Below are 23558 nucleotides of genomic sequence, written 5' to 3'. Positions count from 1 at the left end.
AATAAATAAATAAAATAAATAAATGCATTTTTATTTTTAATGTAAACGTTTAAATAAGAAGAGAGGAAAGGTAAATCGAGCCGGTTGAACTGAACCAAGCAAAGGGTTTGACACAACACATCAAAGCAAAGACGCAAACTCATACATACATACACACCTTCCCGCCCGGAAAAATCAGTGTGAGTGTGTTTGGGGTTTTCTAGGTTAACCAAAAAATCAAAATGGAGGAAGAAATGGCAATGGATTCTCCTTTCTTCGATCCACAAGACCTCACCACTCGCGAGAAGTTCCGCAGATACGGGTCACTACTCTTTCACCTCTTCTTCTTTATTTTCCATTTTTCAACTTCAATCGAGTTTTCTTAGTTTTCGTTCATTTAGTTAGGGTTTATGCTTTTAGGGATGCAGATTCACTTTTCAATTAACCTTATAGCTTATAATGCTTCTTGTAGTAATTGTCTTAGTAATTTTCAACTTCTTTTAACTTCGAATTTTAACTCCTTGATTTAGGGTTTATGCTTTCATAATTTATGCAGCAACATTTAAGTTTAGGGATGCATAATTCACTGATCAATTGTTAGTGCGACTTCCACATTCAATGAATCTTATATTAATGCTTTTAGCAATAATTGTTTCCATTTGCTTATTTGAGCTTATCTATTGACATAATAAGTTTTGTGAAACTGATTGGGACGACTTATGAAAACAGCTTATGACATTGTTCATAAGCTATTTTCAGCTTATTTTCATAACTTCTCCAAGATAGCTTATGAAAGCAGCTTATACGAAAACAACATGGAAGTGGCACTAATATTTCATTAGTGAATCCTGCATATTTTCATATCATAAAGCATATCATGTTTCCTATGGTGAAGGAATAGGGTCCTGTTTGGGAGAACTTATGAAAAACAGCTTATGACATGTTCATGAGATGTTTTCAGCTTATTTTCGTAAGTTCTCCAAGATAGCTTATGAAACAACTTAAATAATTTCAATTTATTTTATATTTTGTTGTAGAAATAGCTTATACATAAGCGATTATCATGATAAGAGATGGTGCTAGAAGCTGCAACTAAGCTATTTATCCAAACAAGTTTTATATTTTCATTGTGAAGGAATAGGGTCTGTTTGGGAGTAGCTTTTGAGAGGGTTTTGGAGGGTTAAGTCTATATTTTGATATTTTAAAAATTATAAGAACAACATGATAGATGATCATATAATACTTCAATCGCACTTAATTGGTTTTAAAAATATTTATATTGTCTGTAATTTAAAAGATAAAAGCAAGCCCTCCCATCCCCTCCGTTCAAACATATCCTAAAATTGTTGTAGTTGTTGTACTTTACTTGAAGATTGTTCTACATCATTTGAAATTCATAGAGTTATATAATTTGATCCCTTCTCTGATTGTATTCTGTAAATTAATGTGGCAACATTCTATAATGTGATTTTTTGCAGGAAGAGGCACTTGAATTCAGGTGCCTCAGTTGAGCAAGATTACTTGGCTTCCAAATTAAGTGAAAGTGGGCTGTTTTATGATGGACAAAACATCCATAGTCCTACTAATGCTGCGCTTATTCTTGAAAATATTAAACAAGAGGTTGAGAGTCTCGATGCTGATTACTTGGACGATAAGTCTCTGTATTCCTCTAGAAAGAGGTCAACGGCTGATATTCCTGGAATCCCTGGCATGGATGATGGTTTTGACTCTGTACGCTATTCATTAAAGGCTTGCAAGCAAGAAGGCGACTCGTTGGGAGATGATGCAGACAATATCTTTAATTCATTTGCTTCTCTGTTTGATACCTCTTTGACAGGTACCACACACACACACACACACACACACAACACGGTTCCCCGAAATATTTACGTTGTTAATTTTCTTTTTCCTGTTAAATTTGGATAAAAAATGATCCTTTTCAAGATTGAAATTCCATAAGGTACAAGGATATATTGCTTTTGTTTGTTTAAAATTTGCTCAAGCATAATGTATGCCACTTTTAGGAGAAGAGACTTTCTTTCCCTGTTAGCAATAAAACTTTAATTTAAGTATGGTAAAAGAAAAATAACCTCTCTCCGCTGTGTACCCTTTGTGCAAGTGCATTTTTCTGTCTTTCTCAGGAAAAAAAGGAATAGCGTGGTTTTTATTTTGTTGATTATTTTTGCAGGAATGATGCCTATTCCTGATCTGATACTAAGATTTGAAAATGAGTGTCGAAACGTTTCAGAATCTATCAGGTTTGTTTACTATTAGTCGGTGTAATCATATATGTAGAAACTTTATCATGCAAATTTTAATGACATTTATGTATAAGTAATTTTATTACCTTCATGGCATTTATGTATATCTTGACATTTATGCCTGTAATCTATGGGATTGAGAGACCTGAAGTCACCCTTTCTTTCATTTTAGGCTGTTATTGCTTTAGACTTCATTATTTGCTTACTTACTTATTTATTTATTTATTTATTGAGTAGTGGGTTTATTGGAATTCTCTGGAAGATTTTCTGTATTTTAAGTTTCGTATACCAAGAAAATGAAGGATAGTGTGTGAGAAAATCAGAGATTTCTGTATCAATGTGAGAAAATAAAACTGAATTGAATCACGTAACTGAATATACATAAAGAGACTATTATAGAGGTAGGAGACAGTTGCGAACTGTTAAATACAGTGGCAATGGGTAAGGTTTTGTTATGTCTTACTTGACCAGTCTTTATATCACTAACTTGCCAAAGTAAATCGTTGCTGACGTGCATTTACTAAAACAATATAACTATAAAATCATACAACTCAGGCGATAAAGATAATTGTATATTCATGAATCACATACTTTTTCGTAGAAGCTCTTAGATAGATTTTTGTTGCATGTAATAAAAACTCAATGAGCTACTGTTCTTGGTCAAAATAAATTTTTCGTATATTCATATGAATCACATACTTTTTCGTAGAAGCTTTTAGATAGATTTTTGTTGCTGGTAATAAAAACTCAATGGGCTACTGTTCTTGGTCAAAATAAAATCTTCTGTTTCCAAATTGAGGTTAAAGCAATGTAGCTGAAGCCAATGAGCTAACAGCCCATTTGACGCTTTTGTTGTATGGGGGGTATAGCATAGGTACATACATTGCTATATCTGAGGCAAGGCAAATTTTCCAAAAACATGGGTACACACTGTTGTTCAATACTGCTGCTGTTTTGTAGCTATATTTGAAAAAATATGAGCGATATACAAAAGGAATGCATGGTTATTGTTATTAATTTGGAGTGTAAAATCCTAGTTTACTGCAACTTGAAGAAATTTGCTGTGTTTGTCAGCACAGCTTCTTCTTTGTTTGCTGTCTTTCTTGTGAATTGTCCATTTATCAGGATTTTTTGCCCTCGTTCTATGTTGCTCTGATGTTCCTTAATAAATTCGTATTATATTAGGGGAAAATGAGGGTTGTCCTGGACTCTTGAAACTACACTGAAGGGTCGATAAACTGAATATGTATAGTGTGTACTTGGATATTAAAAAATTACTGTGATGGTAATATAATCTTGGCTTTTCATCTACAGGTATGGCTTGAACATAAGGCATCGAGTTGTTGAGGACAAATTAATGAGGCAGAAGGCTCAGCTCCTGCTCGATGAAGCGGCAACATGGTCTCTCTTGTGGTTCCTTTATGGGGAAGGTAATATATCGCTATCCTTAGATGTTCTGTTTTTAAGGATTAATTATGTCTCCATCCTTAATTGTTCTATGATGTCTGGTTTTTCATGTTTATTTCCTTCAGTTTGCTGACCCATAACATACTCATTTACAAAATCAACACCACTGATGTTTTGACTTACTGTGTTTATCGTCATACTTTTTAATTCAAATATGGTATTGAATGCTATCTTTTATTTCATACTTGAGATATACTCCCTCCATCCCTAATTATAAGCACCCTTTGATTTTTTTTTTTTTTTTTGTCGCTAAATATAAGCCCCTATACAAATTATTAGGTGCATTTATTATTTTTTTCTCCAAATATAACCCTAATTAATACTACTAACTTGTCTTGGAATATGAGAAGTCAAATGAAATACACATATAACAAAGTGCGATCTAGTAACATTGACACATAAAATGGACTCATTAACTGCACTACCAACTTTTCTTAATATATGTGAAATTGGTTAGAGGGGCTTATAATAAGGGACAGAGGGAGTAGTTTGCATGTTGAGGGAATCTATTAGTATTTACCAGTAATTCAACGAAGTTAAATAAGTATGAAAGTTTGCTCAGGAGGAAATTGTTTCCCTCATATTCAAATCGAGACATGGAATAGAATAAAGTGCCTCTGCAGCTTATGTCCTTACTTCAGTTCTCCTCTTTCTTTGGATTACTTTGGGTTTTCTTTTGCTGATCCTTTTCTTTTTAACTTTTTTTTTTTGCAATTGTTTTTTTCAGAGACGGAAGAGCTTTCTAAAGAGCAAATACTGGTAATGTGTGTGTGATATACTTAATGTAACAACATAATCTCTCCTCATCCATGGCATAGACTTATTGAAATCTGTTCACTTCTTACAGGTGAAACAAACATCACATTTAATGGCTTGTGAGTTTGTTACGGAGGACCATATAGCTCAATTGTGCCTCAGGATAGTCCAGTGGTTAGAAGGTTTAGCTTCTAAAGCACTTGACTTGGAAGCAAAGGTGCTATTTTCCTATATTTTCTGCACGAAATGTTGATTTGTTCGCTTGTTGCATGTTATATTTTGAATAATGTCACTAGTACAAATTTGATTACCTTGAAGGCTGTATGGTGCTGTCTGATAATTTTTAATAAAAAAATTATTAAGAAGTTAGCAAGTATGCCCAGACTCCAGAGAGAGGTGAAGATATAAAATGATTAATTGATTAGGAATTTGAAAGGAAAAAAGAACAATGCTGCCAGGCTATCCAGTCGCTTTACATATTCAAAATGCCGTCTTCTTGAAGGGCGAAGAGAATACCCTTGAAAATGCAAGCATTCCAATAAGCTAAATGCACTATATTTTTGAAAGTGAAAACCATACAATTCCTTCAAAAATTAGCTCCTCAGTATTTGCAAAGAAATAAAAGCATCTTAACACTATACTAGTGAGGTTATGATTATGTCATTATTCTAAGTTAAATTATACTTAAAAAGAATTAGGTGTAGTTTCATCTTTCAACAATGAATACAAGATAGAATTCTTCTTCTTTTGGCTTTGATTGGGTATACAATATATATGTGAAGGCAGTGACAAGTATGAGAGGAGACAGTGGGGTTACAATGGATTTTGATATATATATATATATATGTAGGTTTGTAAGGAAGATCAACTTTTTCTTCAAAAAAAAAAAAAAAAAGGAAGATCAACTTTGAGATGTTCCCATTTTATTTGTTTCTAGATGTGCTTATTAAGGAGCATATCTAATAGATGGAGCCACAATTCATTTTTTTTTTTTTTGATATAGTCTTTACTTGGATAGTCAGTAGAAGAAGTAAATTGAAAGTTAGATAGATATGAAGACAAATCTTGGCATCCCATAAGTTTCATTCAAGTAGAAGTGAAGAACATATGGAATGCATGTTTAGAGAAGGCGCAGAAATATGGCTCGAAGATAAAATCTGAAGAATCTACTGTAACCTAAGTCTCACACTTTAAATATCTTGGGTCCGTTTTATGAAATGGCAAGGAATTAATTGACTAAATGGTAGACTAAATGGAAGACAATTAAGCGGCTTGGGGGGAGAGGGTGACTAGACATGGAATTAATTGACTTCTGTAGACATGGTCTATGATAGAATATTATAACGTTAATTTGATTCATATTTGTTATTCCACCATGGGGGAAAAGACATTGGTAGTCATTGTAGGTATATGATAAAGGTGAACATAACATCATACATGTTGCAGTATGTTGGAAATATGCCTTCGCTGCTATCTTCCCCTAGCTGCCTTAATTGCGACAACTTTGGGAGCTTTCACTGCAGCCATCACTATCTTCATGTGTTGGCTGTGAGGGTGTGTTTAGTTCCACATTAGAGATATGACCTGATTTGTACTTATATAAAGCTTGAGCAATATTCACCTTTCAACCCGATTTTATAAGATTAAATGTTAAAGAATCCCACATCGGATATGAGATGGCCTGACAATGTGTTTATAATTGGGGGCAATCCTCGCCTCACAAGCCGGTTTTGTAAGGATGAGTTAGGCCCCAAATTTCTACATGGTATCAGAGCCTCCTCCAAGATCTGTTGGGCCACCGTCTATCAGGTTTTCGCTATCAAGCCACCCACCATTTACATATATCCACGCTCCAGATGTCCAATCCTAGGCGTGAGAGGGTGTGTTAAAGAGTCCCACATCAGATATGAGATGGCCTGACAATGTGTTTATAAGTGGGGGCAATCCTCACCTCACAAGCCGATTTTGTAAGGATGAGTTAGGCCCCAAATTTCTACATTAAATTAGGTCTAAGAGGAGTGCTGTCAACACACTCAAATTGATTGAAATTCAAATGGGTCTCCGTGAGGGGGGTGTGTTAAAGAGTCCCACATCAGATATGAGATGGCCTGACAATGTGTTTATAAGTGGGGGCAATCCTCACCTCACAAGCCGATTTTGTAAGGATGAGTTAGGCCCCAAATTTCTACATTAAATTAGGTCTAAGAGGAGTGCTGTCAACACACTCAAATGGGTCTCCCTAAATCATGTAGGTCCCACATAAATTTAATAGGACCCATTTGAATCTTAACCAATTAGTGAGTGTGTATTTAGAAGACTGAGTTGTTAGCATAAAGTCCAAATATAAGATGGTATCAGAACTTATCCTACATCTGTTGTTGGGCTTCCTGCATCTGCTTCGTCCAAGCTTCAGATGTAAAGCCCTAGGTGTGAGAGGGTATTTTAGTAAATGATAATCTTTCTTAATTGTGGTCTGCTCCTAACAACCTTTGTTGTGGCAACTTTGGGATGCCTACGTTGTAGCCATCAGATTCTTCTTTGTGTTGGGTGTGAGGGTGTGTGTGTAGTCCCACATTGCCTAGAAATATGGTATAAATAGGGCCTATAATTTTATATACCGCATACATTCTTCATCTCTCATGCCAAACCGGTTTTGTGGATTTGAGTTGGCCCCAAAGCCCAATTTTTAGACACTGCACAGGTTAGTGCTTTTTTGGAGTACATCTGTACATATGCAGGGTAGAGTACTCATTTTATAAGTCAAGTCAGTTTTGTGGGGTTGAGTTTCAGCCTAAAGCCCAAACTTTTAGACACTGCATAGGTTAGTGCTTGTAAGTTATTTGGAGTAACAAGTTGCAATTTTGGTCCTTTTGAAAATAAATAAAGGGAAAGGGCATATGTTCTCAAGTAAAACATGTTCCATCCCCATGTCATACCTTTTATTGTTTTTCCTTGTCTGCATACATATTTTTGTTCGATTGGACATTAATGGTTTTGGGTTTCCTTTACATTTACGCAGGTTCGCGGATCACATGTGGGTAGTTATCTCCCCAGCAGTGGTGTTTGGCATCATACTCAACGTTACCTAAAGAAAGGAACTTCTGACAGGAATGTTGTTCATCACCTGGACTTTGATGCTCCAACTCGCGAAAATGCAAATATTTTGCCTGATGACAAAGTACTTTACACTCCATTGTGTTGCAATTCTTTTACATCTATTACTTGGTTGTACCAATAAGCTTTATAATGGATATGGTAGTCTATGATTTGTTTATTTAACTTCAGAATTATTGAATTTTATTCTAAAGGGTTAAATATGTTTAGTCCCTATAAAATTACAACTTTTCAAGTTTAGTACCTACATATATTTTATTCAACTCTAGTCTTGCTCTACTGACTAAAAATAGTTCTTATAAAGTAAAATAGGAACTAAAATTGAATAAAATTTATGTTGAGGTTAGACTTGAAATGTGCTTATTTTGTAAGGATTAAAAGTGGTAAGGATTTAAATATATTTAGCCCTAATCTAAATAAGCATACTTAATACCTTCAAAGTTGCATAAGGTGTCATATAGTTGGTTATTGAAATTTAATGGCCCAAGTATTGCTCATTGGTAGATAATTTAGTAACCAGTTACCCATCATGTTTAAGGGGAGATGATAAGTTTCTAGAGCCTTCACTTGCTATTGAATGTGGTTTCCTGTTTTAGTTTTTTGATGATCAAATAGATGAGTGAGTCTATCTTTCTATGGACACTAGTCCTATAGAATCTTGAATGTCCTTGATGTTTTCCGTTTTGGGCACAGAAACAAGATGAATCTCTTCTAGAGGATGTATGGACTCTTCTAAGGGCTGGAAGGGTAGAAGAGGCGTGTGGACTTTGCCGGTCTGCTGGACAGGTGAGCATTACTTTGAGGGACATGTCAAGTTTATGGACTTCATAGTTCAGCAATTAACAGCTTAATATTTTCTTGTAGCCATGGAGAGCTTCCTCTCTGTGTCCTTTTGGAGGTTTGAACCTGTTTCCTTCTGTTGAAGCTCTGTCGAAGAATGGTAAAAACAGGACTTTGCAAGCTGTTGAATTTGAAAGTGGCATTGGTCATCAGTGGCATCTTTGGAAATGGGCTTCCTATTGCGCATCAGAGGTAGTGGCAATATGTTACTCTGATTGAATGCTCTTCTTGTTGTTCCATTCATGTTTGTGCCGTTAACTTCTTTATTAACTAATACCCTCGACTCCAGATTTTTCGTGTTTTCAAAGTTATTTTTTATTTATAAAAATTCAAAACTTCTATTTTGCCCTTTATTTTGCAGAAAATAGCAGAGCTAGGTGGGAAATATGAAGCAGCTGTATATGCAGCCCAATGCAGCAATCTAAGACGGATGCTTCCACTCTGCACAGATTGGGAGGTATTTTTTCTTCTATTAATTTATGGGTTAATTATGTTTCTAGTCCCTATAAAATAGTGACCTTGTAAGTTTAGTCCCTACTTAATTTTAATAGCATTTTTAGTCCCTATAAAAAAAAATTTACTTATAATTTTAGTCCCTGCTAAAACAAAGTTTGATTAATTATCCTTAAACTCTTAAATTTTTGAACAATTTTTTTGAGACAAGATTAGAACACTATGAAAGGTTCGTTTACTAAAATTTAGAATTTTCTGACATGAAATGAATTAAATATGAATTTTTTAAAATGACAAAAGTTAAAGATAAAAAGTAATAAAATCTGGATGTAGAAATCAAATTTTGCAATAATTTTTTGCGGACGAACTTTTAGTAATGTTCTAAACATGTCTGCAAAAAATTGTTCAAAAATTTAAGAGTTTAAACATAAATTAAACAAATTTGAATTGAGTAGGGACTAATACTCAGTGCAGAAAAACAAAATTAGGGACTAAAAATGCTATTAAAATTAAGTAGGGACTAAACTTACAAGGTCGCTATTTTATAGGGACTAGAAACATAATTATTATTGCAGAAGTTATCATTCATTCATGCAAAAACCCTTGAGAAAATGCCCTTGAGATTCATACTTATACTTTTTGTGTCTGATTGGCAAGCTTTAGAACAGAGTGATAGTTAAACTAAATAAAGAAGACTGTCTTTATGGTTGAGGCTGTTGAGCTTCATTGTCAGATTCTTATTTCTAGTATTCTTTTTATCATCCCACATTTCTTGTTGGAAACTTGAACTTGATTTACAGAATAGCATTTAACATTTGCAGTCAGCATGCTGGGCAATGGCGAAGTCTTGGCTAGATGTGCAGATAGACTTGGAAGTCACTCGTTCACTGCCAGCAGGAGGAGGAGTTGACCAACTTGGAACTTTCGGAGATGTAATGGACCGAAGTCCTGGACAAGTTGATGGCTCCTTTGATCCTTCTAATGGACCTGAAAATTGGCCAATTCAAGTTTTGAATCAACAGCCACGACAACTTTCATCTCTTCTGCAAAAACTTCATTCGGGGTATCTGTACAATTCTTATCACATGTAGCCCTCGTTTTGTTGTTTCCTATTACATATCTGTTTCGTTTCTATTTTAGGGAAATGATCCATGAAACTGTTACACGGCAATGCAAGGAGCAACAACGACAAATTCAGGTATTTCTGTAAAAGATATTCTTTTTTGGAGTTTCTTATCATCATGTTTCAACATTTTAGATTATTTTGTCTACAATAATAAGAAAAATGTGATAAGTAATGAGTTGTTGGGTCCTTCAATTCCAAATATGATGTAAACATGCAACAGTTCATTATAAGACAGCCCTTTACACAAATTATGTGATCTTCAGCTACTCTGTTTCCAATAATATTTTATGTAGAAAAAGAAAAGAAATGGTGCTACCACTTTGGGTACAGAGAGAATATTAATCAACTCTTTTTTGTTCTCTTTATCTTTCTATATTTATATATGTTACTGACGTCTTAAGTTGTACATTGCCTGACAGATGACCTTAATGCTAGCGGACATACCACGTGTACTAGACCTTATATGGTCATGGATAGCACCTGTGGAAGACGACCAGAATGTATTTAGGTAAGTTTTATTACTAGTTCTCTTTCCCGTAACTGGCCAAATAGGGTCTTACAATACCACATTTAGAAGTTTTTGTTGTAACAAATTGTGAAGTTCATTCAATAACTGCCCAAATAGGGTCTTGCAATGCCACATTTAGAGACACTTGACATCAAATTTTTTCTTTAACAAAATTAGCCTTACTGCAAATTTTAGTTGAGTTTTCTTAGTAGTTATTTTTTTACTATTATTTCTGGTTATAGTAGTATAAACATGTTGGATTACTTTGAGTTGAGCTGTAATGGAATAACAGATATATTATAAAATAATTCCTCTTTTAATTTTTGTTTGATTTGTTTTTCGTGAGTAAACACCGTTTCAATATACCATATTTTTTTTTTGGAGAGAGTATATACCTTACAATTATCAAGTGTTAAATGATTTAATTTTTTATTTCATTTCCTGATGCTTTAATTTATTTCCCAGATCATTTCAATAAGTGAAATTCTTCTATGCTAAAGTGGTAGATACCTTACATGTACTTGTAGGCCTACTTAGAGTCACTCAAAGAGGGGAATTAGAAAAGGGGGGAGAGTTAGTTACAGTAGGGCGAAATAATATAGGGTGAAGGATAGCATAAGGGGGTATTGAGAATTATTCAGTTAGAACCTTATGGTTTGGGCAGAGAGAGAAATGTCTCTTCTCTGAGGAGCTTTTGCTTTAGGTTATAGGGGTTGATCTTCTGTAATAGTTACTGATTTCACAATTAATAATTCAATTTCTTATTCTCTTTAATTTAGGATTCCTACCATAAAGTCACTACTTGCATTTCATGATAATACAGTAATAAGAAATTTAATATAGATTATGATCTGAGCTAAATACGTAGAACATGAGTATATTTATTAATAGGAAAAAAATTAATTTATCAAAGACGGAAGAGAGGATTTTTCATTAAGGGGATTTCATAGTAAAAAAGGGTCGGATGGCAATATTTCTAGTTGGAGTTAGGAGACAAGGTTTTGTAATCTATGCTGTTTTTGCAGATTTTGGTGCTTTTAGTCGGAGTATAAGGTGAATTGTTTATCTACCTTCTAATAATAGGAGTTGCTTTCTTTGTTAGCTTTACCAATGGATTGGAGGATTTGTTGTATTGTTGTGCTATTGCTTTTCCTGTGTTTTTCTTTATTTTAGTATTTTATCCTCCATTTTTGTACTCTCCATTCTTGAAGTTGCAGAAATTTCTACTTTAAGAAAATGAAGGTAAAGAAAGAATATAATAAATGCTTTTCCAAATTCAAGAATCAATACTTCAAATCCTTCCTATCTTTTGGATATATATCATATGAATTCCCCTTAACCAAGCAATTGAGCTCAAGTGGTTACTGATCTCTACCAAAGGACGAATTGTTTAGGAGAACCAGAGTTAAATTCCTGGGTGGAACAATTCTCGGCCAGGCTTTACTTACCTCCCGGCCAAACTTCGGATTACTAGGGCCTCTTCCCCTGAGAACCGGAGGGTTAACACAAAAAAACCGTGAGCTTATATACCTAGGGAAGATTAGAGAAAAGCCTACAGCCCACTGAAAAGGTGACAAATTCGTATTTTCGAGAATTTTTTTGAAAAGTCAACTTATTGTACTTCAGTGAAGGAAACTGCAGCATTGCAAAAAAGTAAATGTCTTTCCTTGGAAAAACAGTTGGAGACTGTTGAGAAAAGCAGTTACTGCAATCAGTGCGGGTGAAGTCAATGTTTTATGGTAATCATGGAATTTAGACTATGTAATGTATAATATAGGTACAATTAATTTGTTTTTAAGCTTTCAAAATGAGGTATGATTGGGAATTTTATTCGGCACATGTGGGTAGGAGGGCAAAGAAATGCAGGGAATTGTGTAGAAAATGAGGAAGACTAGAAAGATAGAGGGGAAGCAAGAATTAGTTAAGGTCTGGGAAGGGAGGTTAGCAGACTTTTGACGTGCCACTGTCTCTCTATCTCTCTCTCTCTCTCTCTCTCTCTCTCTTTTTTTTTTTCCTTTTCATTTTCAGTTCATGCAAGTCTTGTACAGATTATCTCAGTGATTTATATTAAAACTAAACATAGTTTTGAGTGTCCTTTCGGAAGACCTTCCAGTTGATGGAAATCAGTTGACAAACATTTTTTGTGCCTCTTACAGGCCTCATGGAGATCCTCAGATGATACGATTTGGTGCACATCTAGTACTTGTGCTTAGATATTTGCCCGAGGCCCGCGAGGAAATGAAGGGTGCTCTCATGGACAAGATTCTGACCGTTGGTGATCATATTTTACACCTGTAAGTAATTTTTTACAATGTTCTTCACTTCTCTTGAATAATATTGTTAGAGGGAAAACTTAAATATTAAAGATTGTCACTCTGTCCTTAGAAGATTTCCTAATTCTTCTGTAATACTGCACAACTTTCTAGTATGCGTTGGAGCTGAATAATTGTATGTATTGAATGGAATTTTGCTTCACTACTTTTGATTGAATTGGAAAAATTAGGTATGCCAAATTTCTGTTTTCAAAGGAGCACGAGGAGTTGGTGGGCATATATGCTTCTCAGCTTGCACGTCACCGTTGCATAGACCTCTTTGTTTACATGATGGAATTTAGGCTACACAGCAGGTATAATTGAGTCTTTCCTTCTGTCTGTTTTATTTATTTATTTATTTTTTTATGCAATAATCATGTGATTCTCTCTGATGGAGTATCTAATTGAACTTTTATTGATGTTATTTTCTATTTGTTGTATGATGGGTATGATGGGTCTCATCATGGGTCTCCAATCAAGGTATTCTACTATGGGTAGAAAAGGAATAAGGGTAGGTTGGGAAATAGAATGGAGGAGACTGTTATGCATGTCTTCATCACTTATTTGGCTAGTTGAAGAAATTGGGAGGAAAGAAATAAGAGAAATAAATTGGAAAAAGAGTAAATGAAGAGAAGTAGGTGGAAAACATGTATTGTTTGGATGGATAGAAATTGGAAAAATTTCTATTGGCTTGTTTTGATGAGTAGAACTAGAAGCAGAGAGAGGTTGAGAAACATATTTACCCTTGGACAGACTTGGTAGCTTGGCATTCCTAACTCGTTTGAAACAGTATGTAATCAATATTAATAGTCAACACACACACATCAAGTAATAATCAGTTTGATTGTGTGTGTATCAGTATATACAAAATTATGGTATTTGATTAAAATTTTAATGTAATAAATAAATTAGAGATGTGGTTTCTGGAATCATGTAAGAGATGAGAATATGAAATGAATTGAAAGGGGCGTACGAAATCCTCCGGGTAGAGTTTGGCGTGGCTCTTGCCACAGGGCAGAAAGGTTCCTTATCTGATATTTTCTGTTCTGTTTCTGTATTTCTTGCTCTTTTCTGGGTTAATCAATGCTTTGTTCGCTGAATTCTTCTAAGATTATTTAGTTAATTCTAGATCCTTTCACTGTATGTTAGGTAATTCTCTCGGGAGAACTACTTTGGCTGTTTGTTACCAAGTAAAATTATATCTTGTCTGAGGATCATGTGAACATGAAAATTAACATTCAAGTTAACAACTGACTCTACTTACTTTCATGGGTTATTTTATCCAGGAAGAATCAACTGTCTATTATATTTTAACATTCTTAGCTAAATAATTCATTATGAGGGAAACAAAATTCTAAGATTGAGGGTAGGATCCTTCTAAAAAAGTACCGACCAAGGTAGTAAGAGTTGAGATCCTACGTAGATTGGGGAGGTGTCAAAAGTTCGTGAATTGAGTGATCGTAACACGGATCGTAAGATCCTACCATTTTCACAAATTTATAAATATATGCATATATATTCATATCTATGCATATAAATCAACAGAATTAGGTAAAAAGAACCTTTAAATTACACCCAAAATTCTTTATAAAACCCAAATTTAGGATTAAGATTCATAACATAAAGTCATAAATTCCAGAAACAACTAAAAAACTCCTCATAAGCAAATCCAAAATATCAAAATTTAATCATAAACACAAGTCACACTGTACAATACAAACAGTAGCGAAGAAGAGAACTTTGTTCTCTTGCATCCCAAACAGAGCAGGGTGAGAATGGAAGTTTGTATGCATAGAAAATGAGTGTTTAAAACATGTTTTTTAGCGTTTAAATCCCAAAAGGCGCATCCAATGAACTGGGTCGCTGACCCGATCCACAAAACATATCTGAGAAACCCAATAAAGGAATCGACAGATTCGCATGATTTCACTGTCCCACGATTTTTCACGGCAATCTCGGCCGCGCCCACCAGATTCCGATTCCGGCCTTACACGAGCACACAAGGGGGGGGCAAGACCATAGAAGCGTCCAATTTTACGTTTTGGATCACAATCTTGTCTACCATGGTGCTGACTACTTAGAGAATAATCATATTAGGTCATTATACATTATTCCAACGCACAAAACACCATCCATATGTTACACTTGTTTGTTAACTCAGAATTGTTTGAGTTTATGAATCTTCGTATAAAACTCTAATTTTTTTTGTTTGTTTGTATAAACTGGGGTAAGCGAGTGTGTATTGAAGGGGATTGAATGAGTGTGCAATATAATGGTTATTTCCCCTCAGAGATGCCTAAAATGGCGGTTGTTCAATCCCCCCCCCCCCCCCCCCCCCCCCCCAAAAAAAAAAAAAACCCAAATGAAGCAGCTGAATGTAAGGCGTTGTATAGCACAAATGACAAAACATTAACCTCACAGTTGTAGCACTAGACTCCAGATATGCACTAACATTGCAATGTGTATGCATTAGCAAAGGACGTGGTTGATGCTGTATTAGGTCTCAACACCATAGCTCCTAGCATAAATGAAGTCATAAACCAAAAAATACAAACACACCCATCATTGCAAGTTTGCAACGGATGCAGCAGGCCAGCAAGGTTAATGAACCCAACTCTGATGAGTTAAAACCTAGCTCTATGCCTCTATCATCGGGCTGAATCCAGCTTCAACAAAGGGAACCTAGTCCCACTGTTGTTCAGTCTTTTGTGATTTTAAACCTTGTGATTTGTCAATTTGTCCATCAGTTTAAACTTTTTATGCCCTTTGTGTGCTGAGTTGTGAATTGTCTTGTGGTTTTCTGGATTTGTTCATCAATATTTAACTGGTCTGATCGGGATGTATTTGAATGTTGAATATTTTCTATGCAAATAGCATTTAATTATGTTTATATTGTTTAAAAGATTTTTAAAAATGAATTTTCTGTCAAGCAAACTCATGATGAGTTGAGTCTAAAGAGATTCCACGAGTTTTCGTAGATTCCCAAGATTGAAAACCTTGATTTATATGTAACTCATATTGGAAAGAAGGGTATTTGCATGACAAAAATATAAGGAAGATAAACAGTTAGTTAGAGGGGGTTAGTTCAATAAATTAATAAGGGAAACTAAGAGTTGGGGGTTCATTCAGGGAATATTTTTTTTTTTTTTTTTTGAGAATTGAGCAAGTGCTTAGTTGTGAAAATGGAAACTGTTTAGAACGTGGATACCCTTGGAACAGAGAAGTTTCTCTTTGTTATTTCATATACAATCAATTAATTTCTTTTCTCTATTTCCATTTTGGTTTTCGTAATTGACTCCTATGATGTTTGTTTAATTCAACAGCGTACATGTCAAATACAAGATATTCCTTTCTGCTATGGAATACTTACCATTTTCTTCGATGGACGAATCTAAGGGTTGTTTTGAAGACATTATTGAGAGGTACCTGGGCATTATTTACAATATCCATAAAATTTATCCAAAAAGATGTTGAGGAACATATAAAGATTTTGCATTTCATAATAAATCTATTTGGAACAGAGTTCTGTTGAGATCTCGAGAGATCAAGATTGGCAAATATGATAACCTGTCAGATGTTGCAGAACAGCACAGACAGCAGAGTCTTGAAAAAGCTAAAGTCATCCAGTGGCTTTGCTTCACACCACCATCAACAATTGCTAATGTCAAAGATGTTAGTAAAAAACTTCTTCTTCGAGCATTGATACATAGGTAAGTAAGCAGTGAATCAAATTGGATTGTCTAATAAACCGTGCATTTTGAATGTGAAACAATTGTGAGAAGTGACACTTGGAAGTATTTGCCATTTTTCCATATAATTGTTGTACAATTGTTTTTCATGTCTTGTCAGTGTTGAGTGCCTATTCTCATTTGTATTTGGCATCCGATCCCAAATAGTTGGAAAAAGACTTGTGCTGTTACATTTGAAAATATTAATATTTGAATTTTGAAGTATTAAAATAAGAATCTATTCTTTCCAGTCCACCTGTTGGCTGTTACTGCACAAATGTGCACGACATTTTGACTTCACTGGAAATATAATGCATTCCTACAGCTTTGCCGTTATAGTTTAATTTTCCGCTCATTCTGAATTTTAACCTTTTTTCCAGTCCTGATCTTTCCAGTCCTCCTGTTGGCTGTTAGCGCACATATTTTTGACTTTACTGGAATATAATGCAATCCAACAGTTTTGCCATTATAATTCAATTTCCGCTCATTCTGAATTTTAACCTTTTTTCCCTTCCATGTAGCAATGTACTCTTCAGGGAGTTTGCCTTGATTTCTATGTGGAGAGTACCAGCAATGCCTATAGGTGCCCACACAGCTCTTGGTTTTCTTGCTGAGCCCTTGAAACAACTTGCAGAGACTCTTGAGATCTCCGATGATCATAATGTTTTCGAGGATCTGAGGGAGTTCGAAGAATGGGTATGCTGAATTACACTTGCCCAACTTAGTTATTAAACTTCACCCGCATCTTTTCTGGATTGACTATAGTACTTAATTCCCTTTGCATTTTACTAGCGGGAGTATTACTCCTGTGATGCAACCTACCGCAATTGGCTTAAAATTGAATCCGAGAATGCAGAAGTTCCTGTCTCTGAGTTGTCACTAGAGGAAAAGGAAAGGGCTATTTCAGCAGCCAAGGAAACACTGACTGCGTCTCTTTCGCTGCTAGAAAGTAAGTTAAGTTTACAACCTTGCACATAACCCATGCTATGAGGAAAATGTCCAAAAATTTTAGCAACACATCAATCATGAAACTTGTTTGCCGTGTTATTGAAAATGAGCTAGTTAGTTGACGTGTTAGCGCATACTTATTTGTGATTCTCTTTATACAGGAAGAGAAACACACTGGCTGGCTTCTATTGATAATATATATGAATCAGCTGAACCTGTTTTCCTTGAACTTCATGCAACTGCAATGCTCTGCCTGCCATCTGGAGATTGTTTGTGTCCAGATGCTACTGTATGCACCACACTGACGAGTGCCCTCTATTCTTCTGTTGGTGATGAGGTTGTCTCAAATCGGCAGCTAGTGGTATGTTTGTTTAACAATTGAAAGCTTATTAAGCCTGCATAGTAAGCTTTAGTTTGATGGGGAGTGTTAGAATATCAAGAAAAAGACTCATCATATCATTAGTGCATCTTTATTTAGAGTATTTTGGATGGTCTCAAAAGGGTGATTTCCGTATTTCGTGGTATTTCACATTTTTTTCTTATTTAGTTAGGATTAAGAGTCCAGTATTAGTTTAATTAGGGGTTATTATTTTGTATTTTGTATCATATCCTTCACAAAAATATCATGAAAATTTGTATCACATTAACAACAACATCAATATTATTTTACATTCTATATATTTCTTTTTCTTACTCCATACCTAAACACTATAATTATACTGGCATTTACATTTAATCAGTGTCTAATACGTATTGGTTCTGTAAATAGTTATTCTGTATGTAATTTTCAACTAATTTATAGCGTATGTAGATATGGACAATAAATGGACTGCCTTTACCAAGCTTACTCTTGTCATGTTATTCTCTTACAAAATTAATTGTTATCTGCTACTTTGCTTACAGTCTAATATTTTGCAGGTGAATGCCACTATATCTTCAAGGGACCACTATTGCATTGATATTGTTCTTCGTTGCTTAGCAATAGTCGGTGACGGACTTGGACCACATGATTTCAATGACGGTGGCATTCTTAGCATTGTTATAGCTGCTGGTTTTAAAGGTAACACTATTATTAAACTACATATAGCAATATAAGCTCCATTTATGGTCATTGGAAGCTCCATTTAAAGCTCCATTTAGTCCATGGAAGTTCTTTTGCAAGGATGTTTCATTTAGGTCTTTTCAATCCTTGGACCAGATTTCAGTTGCTAGCTTTGGTGGTAGTTTGGTTTAATTTTTATGACAATATGCAAATCTTTCTCTTATTTGGTGAATTTGTTGGTGCATAAAATATTTTTATGGAGATTTCTATGGTTGTGCGGCTGTGTGCATCTAGGATAAGATTAAGCGATTGGATTCTATTTGATATAAAGCACTATATTTTTAAGAGTTTCCCAAATAGTCGCTCAATGAAAAAAATGTTTGCGTGAGAGGAATACTCTGTCAACATATGGAGTATGGTCTTTTCAAGTGTATTTTTCCTTGAGTTGTAATGCATCCTATTAGTTTATGTGAAAGGTGTGCTGAGTCTGTGTTTTACATGGTTCTAATTTCTATCCTAAAGGACTGTTGCATGGAAGGGATGCATAAGAAATGTAAAATCGTTCTTGGGCTTAGTACCTAACTAAACCTTTTGGGATGAGTTGGTCATTGAGAGAACTTTCAGTGGGGAAAGAGTATTTTCTGATATGAAAATTATTGGTGTAAGATGATTATTATATTATAGAAGGATTGGTCATAAGATTTTGAGCTCATGTTACTATGAGAGACCTGTATGAAAATGAGTAAAAGATCCAGTAAGTTTGTTTACTTCCTATTGTAGGTGAGCTTCCTCGGTTTCAGGCCGGAGTTACAATGGAAATATCCCGATTGGATGCTTGGTATTCTGACCAAGATGGCAACTTAGAGTTCCCTGCAACTTACATTGTGAAAGGACTTTGTCGCAGGTGTTGTCTCCCAGAAGTCATTCTTCGATGCATGCAAGTAAGTCAGGAAATGGCATTAATATATATTTATCTGTGGGTAAAATTGCTAAAATGAATTTTTGATGAAAATGTTCAATTTAAGAACATCTAACACTCTGTGGACATCAATGATTAGTTACGTGGTTGATTGTTTCTAAACTGAATGTGTAAAGAAATTTAGACGAGGAAATATTCCCCGTTTTTTAAATTTAAACTGATTTGTTATGTGCAATATTGTCTTATCTGCAGGTTTCTGTTTCTCTCATGGGATCAGGAGACCAGCCTGATTCCCACGATAACTTGATTGAACTGGTTGGCAGTCCTGAAACTCGCTTTCTTGACTTGTTCAGTCAACAGCAATTACAGGTAAGATACTATTTCTTCTTCTCAAAGAAATATCAACTTCACAATGTTTATCCTGTTTTATACCATTTTTGACGAGGCACGAGACCTTGCAATATTCTTTTCATTATTGGCTTCTTATTTCTCTGCAACACCGATTATATCACACAAGTAATCAAGTTAGATACCTTTGGTACTTTTTCAAATGTTACCGAGACACCTATTATAATATTGGATGCTTTTATTTCTAAGACCTTTGTTTTTTTTTTTTTTTTTTTTAAAGAAAATGGGAATTTGAAATAAATCCCAAAACTGCTTAAAATACGTTGTTTTCAGTAGTTTCTCTTAAAAATAATTTCTTGATAGATATATTTTTTTTAATAAAAAAGAAGTTTTTCTCATTGTAGTAAACAAACACCTGCTATTCTTAGTAAGTTCTAAAACATAATTTATAAATTATTGAATGTCAAAATATATTTTAAGAACCCTTGCGGGTGGGAAAAGAAGCCCCTCGCTATTGGTGGTGGTGGGTATGTAAGTTGGCAACGCAAAAAAAGCATTATTTTGTCAATTTGAGCCTGACTAGATGTTTACCATTTAATTTGTAGGAGTTTTTATTGATGGAGAGGGAATACTCAATCTGCAAAATGGAGCATACACAGGAATGATTGATTATAACCCACTGAGCAAACTTAATCCAGTGCTTTATCTAGAGCTACAATTTTGAAAGAATCTAATGCTTTTATAAAACGCTTGCATTTTGTTATTTATGCAGCTAGTGTTGTGCTTGCAGTAGAAAAGCTGGAGGATGAAAGTGTCTTTTGAAATTGTTTGTACCTTGTTCTTTAGAAAATATTCCTTATTTGTATATAATGTCTTACTTGAATCATAATTTTATTTGTTTTTCTACTTATTGTTAACGTGTCCTTGAATTGTTTCCTTTTCTTGCATATATCCATAGACCATTGACATTAGGAAACCCTACAATAATTATTATATTCTAAAAACAATAGGAGCTTAATTCTGTTCATGTAATTTAGTTTTACAAGAAATGACTTTGTTTCCACGATTAAGTTTTTAAATGGTAATTTCAATTGAAGTCTCCAACTAGTTTCATCTCAGCGGTAATCTGGTTAATGGGGGATCCTCCATTTGTATTCGTTGTTTCTTATTAACGATAACGAGTGTCTTGTCTTTGTCAAGGGTACTGGTTGAAAAATTAATATTTGACTTTCTTTTTTGAAAATTATAATATTCATTAAAGGCATATTATAGTATGGACTACAATCATAAATTGTTTATAAAAGACCATAAAAATCATCCGCGATACAAAGTTTCAACTGTTTTTCTGAAGTTTGTGATATTTTCTTTAAGGTCTGTACATTTGTGAATTGCAAAATGAACCTTGATTCTGTGAATTTCCAAGAAGAACAGAATATCTGCAAACTTATGAAACTTGATTCTTTGGCCAAGAGTATAGTATAAATAGGCCTCAGGAAAAGCTTAACTTCCACTACAAGTTAGCCATCCCTCTATCCAATTTCTTAGCTATGTTTCTTTAACCTCTACGGCTCTATTTATATGATTGGTGAATTTACTACCAATGCTGCTTAGATCAATAATGTTGCATCTGTCCATGACAGTGAGCAAACCATCAGCCCTATTGTGATGAGAATTCTTTTTGGTTCTCATGGAGAATCTCAATAAAATTCTCAGTAAGAAGTCAAGTCAATGACCAGAAATATTCAAATTCAACTTGCCTAAGTACTGTCGGAAATTGGCTTGAATGATGGAGTAGGACTAGCATATAGTCTAATGTACACAACCACTTGTTATTACGTAGAGTAACATTAAAGGTAACAACATTATTATGAAAGTCGTCCATCTGTACATCTAGGTTGTTACCATCCAGCTTGAGAAACCACACTTTTCCTGAATGACCTTGAGCAGAACAATAGAAAACAATAGAGCACACTGACACTATTGAAAACAAATAATAATCATCATAACAAAAGGAAAACCAACAAGGACTATCCAAAACATAGGCTAAGTTATCATGCTCACATCCCCTAAGTTATGAATTTCCAAAACAACTCCAGTGCCATTACCTTGACAATCATCAATATCATCCACTTTCATGCTGCAATTCAAATCAATAGGGTCTATACCAATTCGACTGTGGAGGCAGCATCCATCGTCTCCACAATCATGCTGGTTGCCAAAGTTGTCTTGACAACAAGCAAGTTTGAAAAGCCTTTCTTAGTTTCTTCGTTGGGATTAGAAGTAGTATCTTTAGAGGTGAGCAAGATATCCCGTTAAATGGATAAAACCATATTCAAATCCAAAATCATATCCAAGTCCAACAAACTGGAAATGTGCACATAAATTTAATTGATCTATTTAAATCGGCCGATCAACTGCTTTTATAAATCTAGAATTTTTGTTGGAGGTCCACTTCCATAACCATATACATTTTTTGTTTTGGGATTTTTTTTTTTACCAAACCAGACCCCTAGGAATCTCTCTCTCTCTCTCTCTCTCTCTCTCTCTCTCTCTCTCTCTCTCTCTCTCTCTCTCTCTCTCTCTCTCTCTCTCTGTTTTGATTCTATGCATTCGTTAGTACTTGAATTGCATATTGACATAAACTCCCAAGCACAAGAACATTTTTTTTGATTCTATTGCATTCGTTAGTACTTGAAGAACATGTTACTTCGTTTTGGGGAAATCCTTTTGCATATATAATAATTCATGGACATGGATCCTCTGACCTTTGGGCGCAAAAGTCAGGATACCGTTCAATCATTTTCAGTCGTTAGACAAATCTTGTGTCTACAATTTTGCCATCTGAAAAAATGCACGACCCTTTCCTCTCTTGATGAAAAAATAGGTATGACAATAGGGTACCACAATACCCTTTCTCACATCCGTGTTTGTAAAATCCATACATTTGTGGGAAACAACTTTAGTGTCTTTTATCTTATCCTATGGGTACCCAAACGCCCATACCCGCACCCATAACGACAAAATTGAAATAAAACCACGGTCTAAAATTTTTCAAATCAACTCATAAAGTAGTAAGAATCGTAATATTTAGTCAAATAAAAAACATTCAAAATATCTCCAAAAAATTGTACACTAGTATGAGGGAGCGGTTGTTGTATTAAGTATTTTTAGGTTTATGCTTAAATAGTTAAATTAATTATTTAATTCTACATCAAAAATATATAAATTATTTATCATATTGTATAAATATGTATATGCGGGTTACGGGGCTAGACATTATAGTACCCTTTCTCGCACTAATACCAATTTAAATTTGCAGGTAATTACTCGAACCCAAACCCGTATCCATGAAAACAAGTTTTTTACCCTACCCATTGCGGGTACCCATCGGGTCTCGATCTAATTGTCATCCCCAGTTAGTATTAAATAATATTATTCATATTTATTTAAATAATTCGGCATGATATAGTCAAGAGGCTTTTTCTATGACATGTTGGCTGACTTTTTTAGTTAAATATGACTCTAAAAAGTCTAAACATTCTCTATTTAAGAAAGGGAAATGCTAACAAATGTCATAGGAACACTTGACAAGAAACTTAAAGTAGCAACTTTATCATGAAAATTGTGAATTCAATTTATTGAAAGATTAAAAAACAACTTTTTTTTTACATGAAATTTCACAATTATTTCCTTTTTTGATTCCTTAACAAGCGCTCTTAAGTCCCTTATTAACGTAATCCTTTAAAAAAATAGTTTG

At 34.5% G+C, this 23558-nt stretch overlaps 1 protein-coding gene across 1 annotated transcript; it reads left to right on the top strand.

Annotated features, from left to right (window-relative positions):
* Nucleotides 1–145: 145 nt before the first annotated feature.
* LOC146897318 (nuclear pore complex protein) lies at nucleotides 146–20711 on the top strand. Its single transcript, XM_085736261.1, has 24 exons — nucleotides 146–301; nucleotides 1458–1816; nucleotides 2168–2237; nucleotides 3555–3670; nucleotides 4435–4466; nucleotides 4555–4680; nucleotides 7483–7641; nucleotides 8271–8363; nucleotides 8442–8609; nucleotides 8779–8874; nucleotides 9692–9933; nucleotides 10011–10068; nucleotides 10416–10504; nucleotides 12661–12798; nucleotides 13008–13130; nucleotides 16140–16238; nucleotides 16338–16526; nucleotides 17066–17240; nucleotides 17337–17493; nucleotides 17654–17853; nucleotides 18411–18552; nucleotides 19315–19475; nucleotides 19706–19822; nucleotides 20407–20711. Exons 1-24 carry the CDS (start codon nucleotides 222–224, stop codon nucleotides 20464–20466), a joined length of 3249 nt encoding a protein of 1082 aa, XP_085592387.1. The 5' UTR covers nucleotides 146–221; the 3' UTR covers nucleotides 20467–20711.
* The last annotated feature ends 2847 nt before the right edge of the window (nucleotides 20712–23558 follow it).

The sequence above is a fragment of the Medicago sativa genome, chromosome 8 (assembly GCF_051527215.1).
Source record: "Medicago sativa cultivar Bolivia chromosome 8, Bolivia_mono, whole genome shotgun sequence".
Lineage (NCBI taxonomy): Eukaryota > Viridiplantae > Streptophyta > Magnoliopsida > Fabales > Fabaceae > Medicago > Medicago sativa.
The sequence above is the reverse complement of the archived record's forward strand: the minus strand, read 5'-3'. Positions and strand labels throughout refer to the sequence as shown.